The sequence below is a fragment of the Musa acuminata genome, chromosome BXJ3-1, assembly GCF_036884655.1.
Source record: "Musa acuminata AAA Group cultivar baxijiao chromosome BXJ3-1, Cavendish_Baxijiao_AAA, whole genome shotgun sequence".
Lineage (NCBI taxonomy): Eukaryota > Viridiplantae > Streptophyta > Magnoliopsida > Zingiberales > Musaceae > Musa > Musa acuminata.
In genome coordinates this window covers 3348647-3365343 of record NC_088349.1, presented here as the reverse complement: position 1 = coordinate 3365343, position 16697 = coordinate 3348647, and the positions used below count along the sequence as shown (strand labels likewise).

Here is a 16697-nt window from a genome sequence, read left to right as displayed (position 1 = left end):
TACTTTGATCTTGTAAGTTGTGTAACTGATCTATTTCCTTCAATGATTACCATCACGACATGCTAATTCAATCTACATTCTTGTGAAGCATTTATCCAATTCTGTCCATGTTGGTTGTGAAGCTTTTTCACAGTATCTCTCACCTGAGGACTGATGGTGTTGATATGATACCCTAATAGCTTATTTGTTGTACCCACAGTTGTGTTTGGTTGAGATAGGCATGTATGAGCTGAAGAGTGGCATAATTGGAACTCAAACAAGTAATTTTTATTTGTTGAGTCAATAAAATCCAGGATTTGTGCATGTCAATTGAGTCTTCCCTACTTGGCTTCCAAGTAAACCAGTGATGTCAATCTGCTTCAAGATTTGCAAACTGACACGTGTTCGCATAGCGAATGTGCACTTATTTCTAAAATAGTGTTAAGAGGGGGAAACACTACCATTGGGATGGATTAGGAGGAAAGTGAGGGTGATTAAGAGGAATGGAAATGAAGGTGGGTAGATGTGGATTTAAAACATTGTTAGCAAGTGGTTTCTTAGAAGATATGTAATCTTTGGGAAGAGAATTACTTATCTGAGAAAGATCATAGTGTTTTTTTTTGGAATATTTTAGATCAAAAGCATTAATATATTATTCTCTTCTTGTCTGTCTCCTTGTTCATCTTGCAATACAATCTTTGATATTTCATTTCAATGAAAACATGGATGTGATGAACAGAAGCAAAAGCTTGTGTGATGCAATCCGCATCACAAGCCTTATAAATGCATCGAATTCCATGTGCCTTAAAAAAGATGATACATTGCAGCAACTCATCGTTGCATTATTGCAGGGTGTTTTTTGTCGTAATCGTATTAGGGTTTATCCATTCGAGTTAACCCCACGCATTTCGGCCGACCTTAATCCCCACCATTCTATGGGCTTCTCTTCGTCTCTGGGACCATCCAATCCAACGGCTCCTATTCGATCTGATCAACTCGACCCACCGTTTCCTCGACGGGGGGCGAGCCCACCGAATCCTAAAGCAAAATGGCGCCAACAAAATATTCTCAACCGACCGGACTCTCACCCCTTTCCTACCCTCCTCGGTTTCCTCCGGTGCTAGTCAGCCGACGCAGCAACCGAAGGCCAATCCGTGAGCTGGGTTTGTCGATGACTGGTAAACGATCAGGTGATGGGGAAATAAAGAGGAACAGAACGGACGACTCCCACAGTTTCGCTTCACGTGCGTGCGTGGTGCTTGTGGGCCCCGGTCAATCATTCCAACAACAGCGCAGGTACGCGATTGGGTAGTTGGAAACGTACAGCTGCCGAGGAGCTTACCGGGAGATGCCGTGACACGTTGTACGGACCACGTGAGGACGGGAGAGCGGGCGGCGATAAGGCTCGCCACGACGGCTGCTCTGCGGTGACCACCTTCCTTCCGACGACAGGTCATCACGAGACATCTAAGGACGCGTTGCCCCTCAAAGGGTCTTATAAGTATGCAAAAGAGACCTCGGTATGCTCTCAATCTTGCACTGCTCCTCTACCACACTCTCCGTGGGAGCTCTTCGCCACTGTCGCTTCTTCTTTCTGTGGATGTTGGATCCGGTTCTTCGCGGCTTTGACGCCGTCATTACCCAGTGAGCACACCGCGGTCACTTTGCTTGTCTTCGTCTTCTTTGGCTACCTTCTCCTGTGTTTAGATTTAGATTTGAGGCAGAATTGGTGTGCATAAAAAGGGAATCAGGGTTACTTGTGATGGTGGACGAGAGGTCCAGGGATTGGGAGTATAAGATGAGCTTTATGGCAGCGACGGAAGCGGAGGAGGAAGCGGGTGCGGCAGCCGCGGAGATCCACTTGCCGGCGGAGGTGGACTGGGAGATGCTCGACAAGTGGCGGTTTTTCGTCATGGGCGCTGCCCTCTTCTCTGGTGTGTCCGCCACCCTGTACCCGGCGGTGGTCCTCAAGACGCGGCTCCAGGTCGCGCAGCCGCCGTCGCCGTGCCTCCGCACCGCGGCGAACATACTCCGCCACGAGGGCCTCCGGGGGTTCTACCGCGGCTTTGCTACCTCGCTCGCCGGTACCATCCCCGCGCGGGCCCTCTACATGGGTGCGCTCGAAGCCACGAAGAGCGCCGTCGGTGCTGCCACCCTCCGCCTCGGCGTGCCCGAGACCGCCGCCTCGGTTGCCGCCTCCGCCGCCGCCGGGCTCAGCGCGGCTGTCGCCGCACAGGTCGTCTGGACCCCCATCGACGTGGTCAGCCAACGCCTCATGGTGCAGGGTTCCGCCGCAGCCGCTGCCAAGTACCGCGGCGGGGTCGACGCCTTCAAGAAGATCCTCTACTCCGACGGCATCCGCGGCCTCTACCGAGGGTTCGGGATGTCGATCCTCACCTATGCGCCATCCAATGCAGTGTGGTGGGCGTCCTACTCCCTCTCTCAGAGGCTAATCTGGGGCTTCATCGGCTACCACATGGGCGGCGGCGGTGAATTAAAGCCGGGACACGGGACAGTGGTGGCGGTGCAGGGCGTGAGCGCGGCGGTGGCGGGGGGAACGTCGGCGGTCGTGACGATGCCGCTGGACACGATCAAGACGAGGATGCAGGTGTTGGACGACGGCGGCGATCGGATGACGATCGGCAGAACAGTGAGGAGCCTCATAAAGGAAGGGGGTTGGCGGGCGTGCTACCGAGGGCTGGGGCCAAGGTGGGCTTCAACATCACTGTCCGCCACCACCATGATCACCACCTACGAGTTCTTGAAGAGGCTTTCAGCCAAAGACGGCTCTTTTCCAGGTACTCCGAACTGATAAAAGAAAGCCATAAAAATGAGATCTTTCCCTTCTGCTTTTGTTGTACATACATAAATTAGTCATTGCTAGCTGAATTTAGTTTTTCTGATAGGAAGGGAAGGAGTTGAATTAGGTGCCACTGCTGAATCATCTCCTGATCCAATATAATCCAAGTATGGATATGAATTTTGTATGAAATAAAATGACAATCTTGCTTCTTGCATTCTTCTCTTGTATTGTTTTGTTGTCTACATTTATCTTCCTATCCATTATCACACAAACAAGGATTTCTATGAACAGGAGTAACATAGTTTGCTTCTTCTTGTCTGAAAAGATGGATTTTTGCTAAGCAAACAGGATTGGGAGGTGGAAGTTGGTGTAAGAGTGCTCTTGGGGGATGAGATTTCAGTTTTTTAGTGACAAGTGGACTGATGGAGAGTAATTCTTGGAATTGGTCCCATTATCACCAAGCAAGGATTTTAATGAACATGAGTAACATTGTTTTTTTCTTCTTGTTAAAAGAATGTAACTTTTGCTCTGGACACAGGACTAGGAAGTGGAGGTTGCTGTTAAAAAGTTTCTCTGAGATGGTGAGATTATAGTTTTGAAGTGGCAAGTGGAATGATGGAGAGTAATTCTTGGAATTGGTCATAGAGTCAAGAGTGCCATGATAGAATGGACATGGAGACCCAAGTGACTTGCAGTCTCTCTGTAAGAGTTTGCTGCAAGTGCTGTTTATGTGGTGGGCCTTTTCAGGTGGGAAGTGTCCTTAAGCTTCTTCCATACTACTAATACTATACACTTCTGGGCTACAGTCTCTGATACTCCATCTTTCCCAGATTGGCCTCGGCACATTCTGAATTTGATTGAAGTGTCGGTGAAGAAATGTGGGTGTCAGCCACTGATTGGTTTGAGATCTCCCACTCTGCAAACCCACCTATGAATCAGTGCTTATTAATGGTAGCCAAGGGTAGAAGCTTTACTAGTCACAGCACTGAAACATAGTGGTAATTATGGGACTTGATGACAAGAGGAAACATAATGATCTAAAGAGTGGAGCAACCAGGGAATCATAATGACCAGGAGACCAGAGATAATGTGGGTACTCATGTGGGACCTCAAGGTCTTGTCCTTTCATTTTTTGGATTGGGTTTGGTGTGGTGTAGGGCCCTTGGTTGTGGGCCAGCCAATTCCTTTTGAAATCTATGGGCAAGTTTGTCTATTGCAGTGCCAAAACAGTGGCTTGGAGATGGATTCATCACTCAGAATGCTGCCCATGGATGAGCTCCTGGTGTTTTGGTTTTAGGAGCAAGCTTGGGTGTGTGAGTCTAGTGATGGGTTTTAATGTCTTGTACTGTTGCTTAAGCATGATATTGATTGCATCAGTGGATCTTAAATTCTTTATTAATGATATTCTATCTAAAAGTTCAAACCTGTAGATTGAACATCAGATTTGATTTTACCTGTCCATCTGCTCCTCTTGTTTGATCATTTGCAAGCACATTCCAGTAGATAAGTATGTGGAACAAAATTCCACAATATCCAAAGGAACCAAATTCATCAATTGGAAGCTGCTCCAACAACTTCTCAATAAATCAGAATAGCTATATCAACTCCAAAATCTTAGGCAATCAAAATGTATTACAATCAATCAGATGATAATTATAATTTTTTTATTAGTTTACGACTAATAAAAAAAACTTTAGTTTCTTTTATATATATATATATATTATGCAGAGAAATAAACATTATTCCTTCTCTCTCATATTCATCTTCTGCAATGAATCTATAATCCACCAGTTTGATGTTGGCCTTTTCAATAACTCCATAGGATAAGTCCAATTCCTTTCCGCTTTCTTTGGGGTCAGCTTGGATGACCTGAACTCCTCTTTTGGGTCACCCACATTGCCTCTCTCTCTCTCTCTCTCTCTCTCTCTCTCTCTCTCTCTCTCTCTCTCTATATATATATATATATATATATATATATATATATAGTAAGCTCATTTAATGGGATGAAATCAAACCAAACTATGAAGTAGACAGAGGTTAAAATTAAAAAGACTGTCACCTGTTCTTTGTGTAGGAAGATCTATTGATGCCATTGGCAACATACACATTGGTTTATGTGCTTGATATTGCTGAGGGAGTTTATTTTTAATTGTCACTATTGGATTCTCTCTGATCTAATCTTATCCAAACATGGATATGAATGATATATAAAGAGAAGAATCTGTGTGTGTGGATCATCTTTTAATATATTATGTCCGATCATGGATTTTTGTTATCAGGAGTAATATAATTTTAATTTTATTTATTTAAAACAGCATCTCTGACAATAAAGGGGGATTAGAAATATGGAGGAATCTACACAAAGGACACCTAATTGGTTATGAAGATGAAGTTTTCTAAGATTAAATCCCATAAAATTTGAATCCAGCATGATTACGAGGGATTCATTAAAATGGATTTTTTTTAAGTTCAAAAACACAATTAACTTCTTTCTATTTTTAAATAATATGTGAACTTTTTACATATTAATCATTAATGGATCATATAAAGTTCCCATAGAAGTATTAATATCAATTGGAATTTTAATATCATTGTGCTACCAATTAATCAAAACTAGATTTTTACGTTAATTTTTGTTAGGTGGCATCCAATTCCACACTTGCACACATTACATTTAGTTTGATCGTCACTTGAAACTCTTATGTTGTACAATCAAATTTACAATGATGATAAGAATATTAGGAGCAAGGTTCGTTAACGAACCGTATTGTATTGACGTTTCGACCCGAGCTTGGTATGGTATGGTACCGGTGTACCGGACGATAAATCAAAGCGTACCGAGTGGTACATCATAGTGTACCGAACAATTTTATATTGTAGTAGTGCTACAGTATAATACTATAGCACTGTAGCGGTACCGGACGGTCCACATACCAATAACCTGTCGGACCGATACGTACCGTCCGATATGAGCTGTACGCTTCGGTATGGCAGACCTTAATTAGGAGTATTTTATATTTTTTTTCGTTATTTTTATGCATATTATCTTATTATTTGGACTGATATATGTTCTTATATTAAAATTTGTAAGGTAAATACACTGTTTTCCAAAGATGCCTTTCGCAGGATCTTGCGACAGTCGCAGGGGAAAATAATGCCATTTGCTTTTATTTGGCCGTCTCAGCCTAAAAATCCTCCGACGGTAATCTTACCAGCCGTCGTCTTCGAGCGTCGAACCGAAACTGTCCATCCCACTGACTCGAGCCATGAGAGGTGCGTTCACCATCCGTCCATCCTCCGCCCCCCTGCTCACCGCCGGTCAACCCCTCCTCCGCCTTTCCCGTGGCACTATCAATCGGCCTATTCCGGCGACCAGGCCACCGCCTTGTCTCCGACTGACCACTGCCCGTGCCGTAGGCTCCGCCTTCCAGCCCGATGAGGCCACGGTTCCTGCCCCCCTCCCGCTCCCTGTTCCGCCTGTCTCGAAGGTGCGATCTTTCTCTGCTGCCGTCTCCCGTTCTCTGCTCTTGCCGGAGCGCTCAGCTTCTTGACCAATTATTGCAGTTTAAGATCGCTCTATGCCAGTTGTCTGTGACGCCGGAAAAGGAGAGGAACATCGCCCGTGCTCGCAAAGCCATAGAGGAGGCCGCCGGTAGGGGGGCGCAGCTTGTTCTTTTGCCGGTAGGTTCCGTCAAACCAGTTCAATAATTAGGTTGGCGATCTTGCGGAGAATGATAGTTGATGTTCGTCTAATTCTTGGTCAACAGTATTGTATGCCCTTCCTATTGCCTGAACGCTGTAATTTTTGTTAGGAAATATGGAATAGTCCGTTTTCAAATGATAACTTTCCAGTTTATGCCGAGGATATCGAAGGTGTTGGTGATGCAGCTCCATCATTTTCGATGCTGTCTGAAGCTGCTCGCAGCCTGCAGATTACTATTATTGGTGGATCGATTCCAGAACGTTCTGGTGATCGTCTGTACAATACGTGCTGTGTTTTTGGCACAGATGGAAAGCTCCTGGGTAAACACAGAAAGGTACAGAATACAAATTATTGCAACTTGCCTTTGGTAAGTCTACACTTTGATAAAAATGCTGGATATCTTATAATCTTAAAATGGGAAGAACCTTTGTTAGTCATACCATAAGGCACTCTTGACAAAGCATTTAATTCAGTAAGAAACTTAATAGGGTCTCAAATCTATTTATCTTGCTTCCATTTCAGTTCTTGCCAGGTGGACTTATGTGTTGTAGTTTCACTTTTATGTCGTTTGATATCAGTTCTGTGAAAATGGTTAACTTAATTCCGTTGTATATGCTTAATTAGATGGAATATCCTTTGTTTATATTTTGTTGCTTTTGAAAGGTCTCTTCATGATATAAATTAATCAATATCTAATGTAAAACATTCGATGAAGCAGATACATCTTTTTGACATCGATATTCCTGGAGAGATTACATTCAAGGAATCAAACACACTTACAGCTGGGAAACATGCTACTATAGTGGACACAGGTCTAGCGTTCTATAACATATATTTATCATTTTAGATGCATGCTGTTTATGCACAATCAGTTCACTTTTTATGGTCAAATCAACTTAATGTTTTCTTGCTAATCATATGATGTGCTTTTTGAATTGCATGTCTCGTTTTCTAATATACACTTATCTGAAAATGCTTCTACAAACTTCATCTTGATTCAATTCTACTAGATTCCTCAATTATATAATATGAAAAATGAATATTTTTTATTCTTGAATTTTATGAGTTGCGGTCTGAAGCTTTTGCTGTTCATTTACGAATTAAAAAATTTTAACTGTGCAACAATGTCAAATGTGAGTATTTGCTCTTTAAACTTAAGTTTATTTTGCGCGCAAAACATATATTTCCAAACTTATACATGTTCCAAACTGTATATGAATGCCTATAATTGAAGAAATCTAATGGAATCAGTTAAAAGTTAAAACAATGGTCATTCTATCTATATTAACTACTCAATGCTGTATGATGTGTGGTGATTGTTTTTTGTACGTATTGCTATCAGCCTCTTAGGTAGCTATCTGTAGTATTGGAGTTAGAAATTCTGTTGATTTAGCATGTAAAGAGCTTGTTTAAAGCCAGCTGTGTTATTGTTTTCTTGTAATTTTTCTACAGTGGGTACTTGTTTTTTCATTTTGCTATACCATAGATTCTTTTCTTCAACTTATGCTGTCTTATTATTTTGGTTGCAGATGTAGGGCGCATTGGTATAGGTATTTGCCATGACATTCGCTTCCCGGAGCTAGCAATGTTATATGCAGCAAGAGGTCCATTCAATATATATTTGAAGTACCTGCATGTGCTTTTTTACTGTCTTATGTATTTTTTACACTTTACCTGTCCAAAATGATTTGTATTAGCAAACTGAAGACTGTTTTGCATGTTTTTGGAGAAGGAACACAGGGTCCTGCAACTAGTGACAGGACCTACCAAAGGTCATCCTAGATCCCAAGTTGGATATAAGCCCACAAAGACTATAAAGGGGCATCCACGTATTCTAGGAAGGGCATCATAATCCACACATGGGGCAGAAAACTTGCATATCACATTGATTTTTGGTGTTTCTATTATAGATCGAATTTTAGATTTCTTCATTCAAGTGAAGGTCATCTCCCAATTTCCGTCTCAAATTTTGGAGTAGTTAAGAGAGACTACTGCACATATTTCTGATATATAGATAACCTGTATATGTGAAAATGCTTACCATTAGTATGCATCTCCAGGTAACGTATGCCATTAATTTTTTTGAATCTATTATGCTGGTAACTATGAAGTGCATGGCGAAATTAAAGTATTTTATATCATAGCTTGACAGTTTAAAGACCAAGTGTAAAGGCCATGTTGTGGAGTTGGGTTTTTATCAGAAACTTAAAGTTAGAATTCCATATAGGAGATCACAACCTCTCTACATGAATGATGAATCGAATGCTTGTGGTTTCCTTCTTCCCTTTTAAGAACCTGTATCTCCTATTAAGCTCAATGAAACTGGTCTTTTTAACAATTGTGCTTAATATGTGCTTAATTGGCAATGGCATAATTATACTCTGTGCAGTGCTTTTTGTCCATTGGAAATTCTTGAAGAATTGATTTTTTTGTTACAGTTCATACTTGAACTATGCTGGTTTTGAACTATAAGGAAGTCTTCTGGCAATTACTATACATTTTCTTCCTGGTAGCTATTCATTTATCTCTCCATCAAGGCATCAACTAACTGGTGCTATAGTGCCTTGTTGAAATATTTATTCTGAAGCTTTGAGTTGTGGCAGAGTTAACCAAATATCTGTTAGAAATCTTCTTATGAATCTTTGGGAACTGCATAAGTAGTTATTATTGGCAAATAGGCACTTTTGTTGCATAAGATGACCTTTAGCATGGACCAAGGTTTCAAGTTTCAGCCTGAAACTAAAGAGAAAGAGGAAGAGAAGGGAGTAAGCAAAGAAGAAGAAAGAGGAGATGGAATCAAAGGAGGAAGAGTATGTGAAGGAAGAGGAGACAGCTATTGCTTATCATTGGATGAAGCAAGGGTAGTGATGACATGAGGAGGCAGTGGCAGTGATAGGAGGAGGTGGAAAAGGCAGCGGCAGGGGCAGGTTGCACCGTCCAAGCAATGGAAAGAGAGAGAAGTCCTGTTTGAAGTTAAATTTTTTTTTTATAATAATTTTAGCATCTAAAACAGCCAACAGCTACTGAAAGCTGTCAGTACCTCTTTTCAACTGTCCAAGTTAAGAAAGAAAACTGGTTTTAAACCGAATTGGGCAAACCCAGTAAATTCTGGTCGCCATGTACTGGTCTGACCAGTTTTTTAAACCATGATATGGACCATAGAGTATGGAGGAATGCAAGGATTAGGACTTCTCATGCTGGGTCTCTTTTAGTCATAGGTTGAACCTTGCTGTTGTGTCATGCCTACGCTGCCATATGCCAAGATTAAAAGCATAGACTTTTATTGGATAGCAAGGTTTAAATCTTGGTTTGATATCTGTTTGGACACCTTATTGGACTGGTTTGAAACTGGAATGTCAGATGGTATAATGATTTTTACCATTAGTATCACTAAACAATGATTAAAAAAATTGAATATCAGTTGGACAATAAATATTCTTTGGTAGTAATACTCATTGGTAGTACTAAATACTAATCCAACTGATATTTGAAACCTAGTTGAGAAGTCTCAATATTTAACAAGATCATTGTGTTTGTGCCTGCATTTTACTTTCATTTCATGCATAGTATTTCTAGGAATATCATATCTTGCTTTAATTGACTAATGCTGGTTTCGTTTAGTAGTTTCGTAATAATTAATAAAAAAATAAATATATTAATAATTGGGAGATGGTAATTTTTTACTTCAGGTGCTCATTTGCTATGCTATCCTGGGGCATTTAACATTTCCACTGGCTCCTTACTCTGGGAGTTGATGCAAAGGGCAAGGTAATTATTGGCAAAATATGACATTTTATTTGTGTTTTGGAGCATAATATATTTGAATATGCATTTGAATCAATTCTTACACACCACACCTAAACTTTATGATGAAATGTTCATATAGTTATATATTGGATGTTGACAACCTAGCAGTCTTGAGAGGGGGCTGATATATTGTCTGTATTGTACAATTTAGTATATTGATATGCATTCTTGAACCTAAAAATTAATAATTATTTGAATTTTCAGTATATTTTTGTATTTTACAAGCATATTTTGTGTATTCAGAAGTGGTTGGAATTGTGTGATACTGCTTGGCATGATTGGTTTATTATGATACTTGAATCCATGGATATTGATATGACATGCAAAACACAACTATGGTTTTGTTGATTGTAATTGTCATTAAACTAGAAACACTTCTAATGAGTTAGTGATGTTGTCTCATGACACTGGAATTAACTAGTGATATTCTCCTAGGAGCCTCACTTTGTGGCACATTTACTTTTACTACACCTTCCAAAGAGAAGGTGATGGTGCTCCCTCCCATTTACAGAATTTGAATCTCTACAGGTAGCTAAGTGCTTGAGTAATAAATAAGGAGAATATCTTAAAAAGTCTTGGGTGAACATCTGAATAGAGATCACATGCTGTTTTCTGTATCATTTAGTTTGTTATTTGAACATGATGTGATACTTGCTCTAGGCACACTTGAGCTTCCACCTAAAATCATATAATCCAATTCAAATCACTTGTAGTCCTATGAATTACTATCAAACTGTTAATTTCAATCAGAAAGCTTGAATCCAGCTTACTTGTGAGAGAAAAGATACATTAAATCTATTATTATCTACAATACCCTGAAGAGAACTTTTAGTTCTTTGACATGTAGACATTTTTGCTCTCTCTCACACAGATGTCTATATGCTCCACCTGCTCGAGGATTTTGCACATGAATGCTTTCACACAGTTTTTGTGGTTAGCTTCAGTGTCTAGTTACATTTGTCGATGACTCGATGTCTGACAGGTTGACAATCTGACAGATTTTTTTTTATTGTTTTTAGAGCCAGTGGCCAATGTGGAGATTTTGGTTTAGGTATCTTTGGAATACAAAGTGCCTGACCAAATGAATGAGCTTTGAAGCCTCAGGCTAACTGTTTCATGCCATGGTGTCCTGTTTGTTATTAGATTATGGTGGAAATCTGGTTTTTGTTTTCTGTGTTTGTTTACTTATAATTTTTTTTTGTTCATTCCAGGGCTGCTGATAATCAGGTGCACTGAACTTTCCTTCTGACGTGTAACAGTTGCATTGCTGAAGGGAACATTTAGAGGATATTATTGAATGAGAGAATGATCTAACCCATATAATCAGAAGAAATGAGATTATAGAGAGAAGATTATATGTCATTAGTCAGAGCTTCATAGTCATAAGAGCTTGGGCACATGCCACTAATGATCAAACCACCTCAGTGCTAGAGCTATGGATGTTTGAGAAGTTGCACTTCAATCTCATTGCACCAGCATCAATATTTTGGTTCCAATTTCATGATAGCCAAAGCTTCATCTTCCGCCTTACTATGCCAAAGCCAATTTTTAGCCTATATTGAATCTTCCCTTGGTGTCAAAGCTTTTATTTTTATCATTTTTGAGAAATTTCTGCTATTTTGAAATAGTTTTCACAAAATTTCCTTTGTTTCTGAATTTTGACCAATTTCACTGTTGGTGGTACTGTTAGCAGTTACTCCATCAAAATTGCTTTAGATCATCGAATTTATGGTGGCCTCTATCTCTCTTCTCTAAATATTTTATGAAATACTCTGTACAGGATTCAGCAATTTAACAATGGCTCCCACAGACTTCCTACTAGCTTGCATTCTTGATAAATTATTCTCATGGTTGGGTGCTGTACCTCTATCAAACATCAACTTTGTTTCTTCCATTCCAAGTATTCCAACATAAATAAGCACCAATCATTTTCAGTAGTTACCATCAATCAATCAATATACTAGTCTATCTTGGTTAATGGTCCAACCATGTATATATATAAATAAAAAATATATATATATATATTTATTTATTTATATATATACATGGTCGGACCATTAACCAAGATAGACTAGTAAAAAAAAAGCGCTTGTAAGAAAGTGGCTTCAGAACCAAGAAGTTAAGGAGAAGTTTTGGAATGATGGGACATTTGGTGGATTCATTTGGAATATGGCTTCTTTGTTTTCCTTTGAGGCTTATAAGTAAGTTTGACAAATTTTTTTTTTGTAGATTTCATCAACTTTCAATTTCATTGGTAATTACCTCTTAGATGTTCAACTTGCTGCATTGGAAATAATAGAGAACTAATTTTGAATTTCTATTTTTAGTGCAATTTTCATGTCTCCTTTAATGCAAAAAACATGTCTTGATGCATCTGTCAATCTTCAGCATAAAAAGGTAGTTCTACAGTAGTTTGCTTTTAATAATCCATTCTTGTTTTTGCCTTCAATTTTTATTATTTTTCTATGATTCATTGTATTGATTTTCCATTTTTTATTTATTTCTGTCCCGTAATCAAGCTAACATTTAATATATTGTGACTGCCAATATTCTATGTTGATAATAGCATGACTACTATTTTGGTCATGTATTATTCTACACCTAAATTGTATTTGAGAAATAACTTCTCTTGGTCTGAAAACTTTTTTTGAAGTTATCAATTCAAGTAGAAAAGAAGAGCAGCACATATTTCAGGGAGGTTTTGTACGGACAGTTTAGCTTCCGTGAAGTGATTATTTGTTTGTGATAGTGTTCGCCTAGTTCAGATGTAGATAACTAAAATTTTATCAGCATAGTTCCTTGTATTTACTAGAACTAAGTCAGCTGACTTCTATGTTTTTGCATCTTTTTTTCAGTTATTTGTGGCTACCTGTTCCCCTGCTCGAGACACTAGTGCTTGTTACATTGCCTGGGGTCATTCCACACTTGTTGGACCTGTAAGTATCATTTGAAGTCATTTGAAGAACAAAGTATCGTGCATATATATGTTGGAGGATTAAGGGCTGTTGGAAGTCCTTGGAGTCAGGATATCTAAAATATATGCATTTGAAATGCTGCAGTCGTTTGCCTACTTTTTAATTTTGAATTGTACCGCCTTTATTGTCATCATTTCCTAATTCTGATAGCATGTTCTTTTGCTTCTTGTATTCTAATGTGGATTGATCAGTTTGGAGAAGTGATAGCAATGGCAGGTCATGAGGAGGCAATCATTGTAGAAGAGGTCGACTATTCATTAATTGAACTCAGAAGGTATATATCTTCACACAAAGTGAAATTTTTTATCATTGCTAAATCTTGCTCTCAATAAGATGATGAAAATTCTGCATGCTAACTATCTTGATCAGATAATGCAAATATAACCGTACATTAATTTTGGAATTTGACATCAAATCTAGTGGCATTGCAAGAACTGATGTTATTACGCATGGCTGCCAGTGAAAAAATTACCTTTATGATATCTGGCATCAGAAGTCAATTATGTTTCGGTTATAGAGTATGTGATGCACAGTGTTCTTAAGGCAAACTCATAGTTCAAATAACATGATCGTGATGGATAAAACAGTGAGGGGTTAATCCATACCTTGATTCTAAAATCAGAAAGGTTTCGTCTTAGATTCTTGAAGCAATTAGCAACTGGATCCTCTTACTGTGATCTTTACAGGAATTGCTATGTTTTATGCCCCCAAGCATGCAGTCTCTGCTGATAAATAGCTTTCGGAAACACTTGGCAAACATAATATGCTATTTGTTCTTGCAGGTCAAGCATCCCATTGAACCAGCAACGGCGTGGTGATTTGTATCGGTTAGTGGATGTTCACAGGCTGAACTCTCACGGTCTGTAAATGGTAAATGCAAAAGCTAATTTCTTTCTATCAGATTAAAACTGTGTACAAGACACTGGCACAAATTAAAACCTGAGCTGTGTGGAACGATGTATTAACTATGAATGTTTCAAAAGAGAGTTGAATCGATGGTGTGTTCTTGACTCATACAACATTTGCATCATGAAAGATGGGGAGGAGTACAATCTCTGCATATATATATATATATATATATATATATATATATATATATATATATATATATATATATATATATATATATATATCTTTAGAAATATTTTAAAAAATGAGGTGCTTTATTATTTTATGGACATACATAGATTAAACTTCTAGTGTTCAGAGACCCTCTTTAATGAATGTTACTTTTGTGATGGATCATTATGGTTACCTTTTTAATGAATGCATTCATGCATTATACATGATGGACTATACCCCCGAATAATATAAACGATTGTTATAAGACAAATAACTTTTGTAAAACTCGAAAATAAACTAATTTCAAATCAAGAAAACATGAAATCATGGATGAAGATTAAACTCAACACTATGTCATACGAGAAGGTTCTTTCAAACAAGAACCAATTTTTACAATCAAGAGTTCAGGAAATAATATAAAATATCCTTTTGTGGAAGATCTAAAGAAATTATAGTTGAAATTTATTAAGGGAAGTAGTTGTTGATGTGTTAGTTAGCTCGATGTGATTCGGACATATATGCGTAGGATTGTTCGAGGTGTATCCGAGATGGAAACACCAAGCTTTCGATGTGTCACATGCACAAAAGTCGAAGTCAAGAGAGGTTTTCTAACCCGATCCCTTTGATACCTAAGTTAGTAACCTAAGGAATATGAGTACAATATGAATGGTCAAAAAAAGTAAGCCCCCTTCTTATCATGTTGAAGACAAGTTTTTATACTTAAGATCGTAAAAGAGCATAATATTCCATGAAATATTTTACAGAGAGATAGTCTCTAACTGCCTCTAATAGTCTCCCTTTAGCCTTTTGCCCACATGGGTGATAAAGGGGGGGCAACCCATAACTGCTTACCTTGGATCCTTGTCCACATGGGCAAACGGGTGGAGAGTGTTCTCCATCTTCTGCTTCTACCCTGGACACCATGTTATGGTTACATATCGGATAATGATTAGTTGACTGTTTGCTCCCTATCATTTGCACCCTCATCCTAAGGCATGCTTTAGAGATCTTACCAGAGAGGTCCGAAGTACAATGTCTAGTTCATCTAACACATCAAGCTTATACCTCTTCAATCTATTGTCGACCTATTGGCACATTTAGTTTGTCCGACATGCTTAGTCCATCACTCCCCTCGTATTATCCACCATAACTCCATTCGACATGTCCTTCCAAGATTGCCTCCCACCAGTATTGTTGGTGGTTATTCATTGTAGACCTACCCCTCGTATCATCGGGGGATGCACATTGATTGGATGGGGTTAGGTGTATTGACCTCCCTGTCTCTTCCCGACCTCCATGACTTGACGGATGTGGGGGTCGGGCATCCTAACCTCTCCGTCTCTAGTGAAGGCTGGGTTCAGGCTTTCCAACCTCCACGCTTCGAGTAGAGGTGATCCCGATCTTCCCTACCTCGGGCGAAGGTGTGGTCAAGCTTCCCGACCTCTATGCCTCGATGGAGGTCAGATTTGGGCATCTGACCTCCTCGCCTTGCGTGAAGGCAACGATCAGGCTTCTCGACCTCCTTGTTTAAGCGAAAGCAGAGGTTGGGCTTCCCGAACTCCTCACCTCGAGCGAAGGTAGATGTCAAGCTTCCTGACATCCACACCTTGTGCGGAGGTGAGGATTAAGCTTCCCAACCTCCACGCCTTGGGCGGAGGCGTAGGTAGATGTCGGGCTTATTGACCTCCACACCTCGAGCGAAGGTAGAGGTTAGGCTTCCCGACCCATGTGCCTTGAGCTTCGTGGTGGGTTTCTTTTGACATAGGTTAAGTTTTCCCAACTCACATGCCTTAAACACGTTTTGTCTTGTGTCACCTGTTGTGATGGGTTTCTTACGATGTAGGTTAAGATTTTCTAAATCATGCATCTTGAGTACATTTTGCCTTGTGCCTCCCATCATGACAGATTTCTTCTGACATTGATCGATTTTTTCTGACTTACATTTTGCCTTGTAACTCTCGCCATGGCAAGTCTCTTCTGACCCGAGTCCGGTTTTCCCAACTTGCATGCCTCAAACGTATTTTGTCTTGTATCTTTTGTTATTGCGCATTTCTTCTAACATATGTCGGATTTTCTCGACTCATGCGTCTCAAACATATTATCTTATCACTCCCACTATAACGGGTTTCTTTTGACATAGGTCAGGTTTTTCCGACTTATGTGCCTTGTGATAGAAGATAAGATTTTCCTAACTATATGAGGAAATTTCTCTATTCTGTTGAGGAAAATCCTCTATTCTGTTAGGGAAATCCTTCCTCCTAATTTGTATAAATAGGAGAGGGAACATGTTAATAGATTCAAGCTAAAGCTATTTCATTTCTACAATAAAGCTTCTTCAATTATTGTTCTTATCTTCTATTATTTCTAT

General features: G+C 39.5%; 2 protein-coding genes across 6 annotated transcripts; both read left to right on the top strand.

The window, feature by feature from the left end:
* The first annotated feature begins 1304 nt into the window (after positions 1-1304).
* LOC103987630 (uncharacterized) lies at positions 1305-6102 on the top strand. 5 transcript variants are annotated; one of them, XR_671913.3, is made up of 3 exons: positions 1305-2777; positions 3321-3529; positions 3613-4160. XR_671913.3 is itself a non-coding variant. In XM_065136247.1 (2 exons), the coding sequence occupies exons 1-2, from the start codon at positions 1742-1744 to the stop codon at positions 5935-5937; spliced, it is 1065 nt and encodes a 354-aa protein (XP_064992319.1). In that variant the 5' UTR covers positions 1305-1741; the 3' UTR covers positions 5938-6037. The 5 variants fall into 5 exon arrangements, 4 of the variants coding, with proteins under 4 accessions (XP_064992319.1, XP_064992320.1, XP_009404267.2 ...); XM_065136247.1 differs by lacking the exons at positions 3321-3529; positions 3613-4160 and adding an exon at positions 5909-6037; XM_065136248.1 differs by lacking the exons at positions 3321-3529; positions 3613-4160 and adding an exon at positions 2890-2996.
* Positions 6049-14286, top strand: LOC135586898 (omega-amidase, chloroplastic-like). The gene is made up of 10 exons (XM_065136250.1): positions 6049-6270; positions 6347-6463; positions 6595-6819; positions 7204-7297; positions 8015-8089; positions 10175-10253; positions 11504-11519; positions 13148-13228; positions 13459-13541; positions 14050-14286. The coding sequence occupies exons 1-10, from the start codon at positions 6049-6051 to the stop codon at positions 14132-14134; spliced, it is 1077 nt and encodes a 358-aa protein (XP_064992322.1). The 3' UTR covers positions 14135-14286.
* The last annotated feature ends 2411 nt before the right edge of the window (positions 14287-16697 follow it).

What these genes read in the sequence shown, in the direction of transcription:
- LOC103987630 (XM_009405992.3), top strand. Translation starts at nt 1,742, where the DNA reads ATGGTGGACGAGAGGTCCAGGGATTGGGAGTATAAGATGAGCTTTATG. An exon ending in CAAAGACGGCTCTTTTCCAG is followed by an intron (nt 2,778 to 2,885) that starts GTACTCCGAACT and finishes TTTTTCTGATAG; the next exon opens with GAAGGGAAGGAGTTGAATTA.
- LOC135586898 (XM_065136250.1), top strand. Translation starts at nt 6,049, where the DNA reads ATGAGAGGTGCGTTCACCATCCGTCCATCCTCCGCCCCCCTGCTCACC. An exon ending in TGCTACTATAGTGGACACAG is followed by an intron (nt 7,298 to 8,014) that starts GTCTAGCGTTCT and finishes TTTTGGTTGCAG; the next exon opens with ATGTAGGGCGCATTGGTATA. An exon ending in AATGTTATATGCAGCAAGAG is followed by an intron (nt 8,090 to 10,174) that starts GTCCATTCAATA and finishes TTTTTACTTCAG; the next exon opens with GTGCTCATTTGCTATGCTAT.